Raw genomic sequence first — 6,000 nt, forward strand, 5'->3', positions numbered from 1 at the left:
CATTTTTAATAATAAATGAAATTTTATTTGAAATAAAAATTTTTTTTCTTTCATCTTCTTACTTTACATTAATATATTATTTATTTTATTTTTATTATAATTACGTAGTGCTATTTAAATGGTAAATAACACAAATAAAAAAAAACAATATTAACATAAAAATTTTTGTGTTATTGAATAATTAAAAAATAAAATAATATTTAATTGAATTTTATTTTTTAAAAAAACAAATTTTTTTACATTGATTTGAATTAATGTGAAAAATATATATATATACATTCGAATCACTTTTAAATATTATTCAATATACTCTACAAATTTATATCAGTACATTCATTTTGTTTTAATAAATAAGAAAAAATAATTTGTCATTCCTAAGTGACATCGTTATTAATGAGTCATCAATGAAACATCTACAATTTCTAAAAATCGAGAATCCTTTTTTTTTCTTATTTATTAAAACAAAATGAATGTACTGATATAAATTTGTAGAGTATATTGAATAATATTTAAAAGTGATTCGAATGTATATATATATATTTTTCACATTAATTCAAATCAATGTAAAAAAATTTTTTTTAAAAAATAAAATTCAATTAAATATTATTTTATTTTTTAATTATTCAATAACACAAAAATTTTTATGTTAATATTGTTTTTTTTTATTTGTGTTATTTACCATTTAAATAGCACTACGTAATTATAATAAAAATAAATAATAATATACATTAATGTAAAGTAAGAAGATGAAAGAAAACAAAAATTTTTATTTCAAATAAAATTTCATTTATTATTAAAAATGATTTTATACTTATTTTTAAATTAAATAATTTTACGCTCAAATAGTTCTTTTATTGACCATTGAAATAACCGTTTGTAATTATAATCACAATAAATATATCATATTCTATTAATTATATAATATTAATTAATTAATTTATTTATTTATTATTATTTGGCTTGGAACATTTTAATTCCAACTTAATTGAAATAAAAGTCAATACATTTAAAACTTGAGAATGTATTGAAAAGGAAAACACTGACCTTGTGCGTCAGATATTTCCGGAGAAGCCTAAAATCAGTCAATAAGGCTCTCTTTTTCTAACTCATTGACTTCATGTATTTTCTCTTTTTGTTTCCTCAAAGGGCGGAGTTTAACATGCATGCGTTTAGGCCCGAAAATATGCAATGAGAGTGACAAGCGCGAACGTATCGCTCTGTCTCTCTCACAGCAGTATCGTACGCCAAGGGTGTTCAATATTTTCACCGGTTTGAATTTTTCCAACCTTTAGAGGTCGATAACTTTTTACCTGTTACAGGTAAGGTTGCGAAGATGCGGACTTTTTTTTGTAAAAACGTAGCCGCTACAACATTTGTTTGAAACATTTTTTCATATTTATTATAGTTCTCGAAAAAAATGAGAACAAACGTGAAAAAATGCATTAAAAAGCGTTTAAAGGGTGATTTCAACCCTTGCCCGGTGTCGGAGCTCACTTTTTTTTAGGGGAAACTGATTCTACATCCCCTACAAATATTCTATTAAAATTTTATCCATTTCTAGATTTCCTGATTTAAAACTTAATATGACTGGACTATTACACAAATACACTAATGTCTTTTATTTCATTTTCTTTTCAATATTTTATTTTATAATCATATTGTATAAATGTTTATGGAATTTCGTATTTTCGACTATGACTTCTGACTAGTTGATTTTATCATGAAGATAATCAGGTGTCGAATAAAAATTATAATAAACTGTTTCTATAACTACTAGCAGACATCTCTGAATAATTCTACAATTTCACGCGTCATTTTTGTGCGATAATCGTTAAATTATTTACTGTGGCATTAAAAGGCTATCAGCTTCTGATAATTAAGACATATTTATAGCTAAGAAAATTTTTATTTTCGTCAAATAATAATTTTTTTTATTGCGTTCAACTTAAAAACGAAATAATAATTGATGCCGGCATATTTATCTACTCAATTTAAATGTTAGTGAAATAATTGTTTCACCTATATCAGTGTGGGTTAAAGAGGGAGTAAAATACCCGAGTTAGGTAATTATACATAATTTATTTGAAGACAACATAAAAGAGATCATGTATACACATACACTATAGATAAATAATTTTAGTATGTTTGTGTAAATATGTATAAATATAAATATAAATAGCCATTATATTGTGGAATGAATAAAATACGGAGCTTTAACAAAGACAGTTACAGTACATAATATATAGTGCAAATTTTCTCGCTGGATAGTATACCCGCATAAATATGTATTTACGTGTAATTTTCAGAATACTTACTCCACACCCGACAGTAAAGTATGTACAAAGATCATTCACCATTCAAAATATTTTTTGTTTTGGTTTTTTTCTCTTATTTCATTACGGAAAATAATATATAAGAAAGAAAGACATGATGTTTTCATCGACAAAGCCGCGTGTTCTTAAGTATAACAATTATTTTAATCGTGGAGGTCGCTTCAAGGCTTTTCTGTATTTTTATTCTCGTCTCTTCCTTCTGATTTTTATTTGAATTTTTTTTTTTTACTTTTCATCGAAGAAGGAAGCATGAACGGCGATAATTGCTGTATGAGAACATCGTACAGCTGCATCTGTTTCTCTTACGTGTTCGAGGAGTGTGTCGATGATGGTTCTCGTACGCTTGCATATAGTGTGTAAGAAAGTTGCCGCGATAATCGCTCGCGATCTTTGAGAGACGAAGAAACAAAAAAATTAAACTTTCAATGATGAAGGGGTACACATAATATAACTTTAAGGAAAATAGCTATATTATTAAACTCATTTAGTATCAGAGCGCGTGTGAAGATGAATATATATTTTCATTTCACATGATACTAAAACCTTTCCCATTGCGTGTAAGTATATAAAGCAACTGCATTACGTCTTACAATGCACGCAGAAACTCTTGCGTGTGCATTTTCAGCCACGCATTTACACGCCAACGGCGCTATTAATATCGTACACAGACATTTTAGATATCAAGAAGTGCTAACAGCAGCTTGCTTACCGATATGAACATTATAAAATTATATGTGGCATTAAAAAAAATCTCACTTTAATGAATAATCAATCTTCCAATCATTAGACATTATAACAGTCCAAAGCAATATTAAGATAATTCAATGATTTATGCTTTATTCATGCATTCATAAATGGAAGTTGAATTGGTAAAAATGATGCAGAAACTTGTTATTACTGAGCAATTATAAAAATCCATTAGCTTTATTTAGTATGATAATATAATTGATTAATCAATCAGAGCAATTGACTTGGCTTTCAACTGTCAAATGTCAACTTCTACTGTCGTTTGAAGTATTTTAATGTCCAACATCATAAATTTGTACTTCACTTTCAAGTGTTATTATGTTTTTTATTTTATTATATGGATGTATAAATTAAGCCTCATTAAATGGGTTATATTTTGATGTCGTCAATTATTCTAATTTGCTCTCTGATCGTAATCGAGAGCAATAAACTTTTTTTTGGAGCAACCCAAAGCATCACTTTCACCGACGGTATTATAATAATATTATATTAAGTCATAATATGGTAACCTTCTGCAACAATAATTTCTCCAAAAAATTTTTAAGCATTAAAATACATGCATATGTGTAGGGTATTATTTTCTAATTACTCCATTTTAAAAAAGAGGTTAAATATTATTTTTTGAAATACTTAAAGACTAAAGTTGTTGACTTAAGAGACTGGCTTTTGAAGATCCTGTTAAAATACAGAAGAATAACTTTGTAAAGACTTTGAAAAAAGGTTGAAAAATATTTAGTCAATATTTTGGATATTTCTTAAAATGATTTATCAGTTTCAAATAAAAATAAATAGTGTCATGATGTTTGATATTTACTCGTCAGTATATTTGTCCTTTGTCACGCGCTTAGAACTCATAAAAACCCATAAACTTGGTATGTGAACTAGAGAAAACATGTAGTAGTACAGATGTTGATATAAAAAAAACCTTAAAATAATCTAAAGTAAAGCAGAGAAGAGATTGAAATAAAAAATCATCAACAATATTTCCTTCAAATAATTCATCTATCTCATATTTTCTCGATAAAATTTTTTCTTCGGTTTCTTTTAATAAATTTTATCATCACAAAACATGTTTTTAACCTTTATGATACATAAAAGTATTTTAATATGAAGTATATTGAGATCCAGTTGGAAAAAACCGAAGCTAAATCACAAATACATGTTGCAGATCAAAATGAAAGCAAAACTTCTTTAAAAGCGTAACTAATTGATCCACACACGTGGAGGCCTTTCAATTCTTCATGGAATGGAATATAAGACCACGCAGTTAGCTCGATTGGTAAGCGCCCTTGTCAATTAAAAACTGAGACTGACCAGAGAACGTCAAATAGGGTGGTCTAAGAGTATTGCACTCGATCTTCAGACCAGCACGAGAGTAGAAATATGAGCTGGGCTTCAGGCGTTAGCTTCCCTTCGACCATGTAACAATATGTAAGACCACCCAGAATCCTGTCACCACTGGAGAAAACCGAAAAAAATTGCCTCAATAAATTGGCAGAAGTGTTTTCAGTTTCTATTTTGTAATATATATTTTAATAAAAATAATTACCATTTAAATCATTGGTACAATTCATTCAGTAGCTTCATCTTTGTCTTGTCAAACTTCTATTTTCATTCTTGTGTATTTTTAGAACAGTGAAAAAATATTCTAATGGCATTGATTTGAAATTTAGATGAAAGTTTGATCATAAATTGAAAAAGTATTGAAGTATTCTAATGAATACAGCACTAACGCTAGCCGTCGGAAGGTGAATAAGCAAAGTATAGACAAAATATTCCAAGTAAACTCTTACTGTGATCGAGAGTTGGAGATGCAACAAATCCTTTATTATTGCATTCAACAGTATTACTAGACGTATCACCAAGTCCCTGCAGGTGGTAATGTCCAAAGGACGGACCCCTGGGCGCCATGATGGCCGCGATACTGAAGTCCGTAGCTTTACCCCTCTCACCCTTCGTAGGCATCCCTCTGTATTTTTTTTAAATAGAACTACACTTTTTAATTCTTGGAATTTTTGGTGACTTATTTGTACTGTTTGTATTCAATTCACAACTGACACCCGGCTATCACGATCTGATCTTTGGTTTCGCCTCAAACTGTTCAGTATACAACTGTCTCGTGTGTTATATTTATTAAGTATATTTTAATCACGTGCACTAATCAATAAAGTTTATCACGAGTTGAAAAACAAAAAATAAAATAAAATATTTTACGACATTTAACTGTTGTGCTCACCACCTAGGATACTAGAATCTGTTTCTCGGGAGTTGAAAGCGAGCTTTCGAAAATATGCTCTAACAACACACAACGCGTCTGCGCTCCCCGACTTCCCGAACTCCACTGATCTCCTACTCCTCCTCCCACAAACGTTCGCCCCACCATCGACATCAGTAGTTAGGTTGGAGTGCAGTCGTACTGCTTGCCGAGGCTTTTAACTTGATTTCGAAAGTCGCGGTGATGCGCGCGCATCCACGATTAGGGTCTCTCTGGTGATGGGCGCGGCAAAACTCCACCGATGAAACGTCGTTCGTCCGACAATTCTCACTGAAATGAACCAACGCTGACTCTTGAATAACATGAATGGGCGCGGTTTCATAACATTTTAACCACGCCTACGAGAAATTGTTTTAGGTTTTCATCAGGAATCCGAGCGAAAACGTGAGAGAGAGTGGAAGAGGAACCTAGATAGAGTGAATGAGAAAGAGGGAGAGAATTGCGACACATACGACAACATCCGCACTTTCAAGAGCGCCGAAAGAGATCGATTGACTGATTGTAAGTTGAGTCTGATGGCTGCATTTTCACGGAAATCAGACGATTTATCTTTTCTACTTCTCATTGTATTCATTCTCATATATCAACACTACTGACTCGTATCATATTTTTGTTGAAGATATTTTGGAGCATTCATAATTTCAG

At 30.2% G+C, this 6,000-nt stretch overlaps 1 protein-coding gene across 1 annotated transcript in view; it reads right to left on the minus strand.

Moving 5' to 3' along the window:
• Window positions 1–5,408, minus strand: part of LOC118070914 (T-box transcription factor TBX20-like) — a 29,641-nt gene extending 24,233 nt beyond the window's left edge. The window contains exon 1 of the mRNA XM_035089787.1: window positions 4,874–5,408. Coding sequence (XP_034945678.1) covers window positions 4,874–5,045 — 172 coding nt within the window. The 5' untranslated portion in view covers window positions 5,046–5,408. The remainder of the gene's footprint in view (window positions 1–4,873) is intronic.
• Window positions 5,409–6,000: the final 592 nt, after the last annotated feature.

This window comes from Chelonus insularis, unplaced genomic scaffold (assembly GCF_013357705.1).
Source record: "Chelonus insularis isolate UGA/USDA-ARS -01 unplaced genomic scaffold, ASM1335770v1 contig_70_pilon, whole genome shotgun sequence".
In the NCBI taxonomy this organism is placed as follows: domain Eukaryota; kingdom Metazoa; phylum Arthropoda; class Insecta; order Hymenoptera; family Braconidae; genus Chelonus; species Chelonus insularis.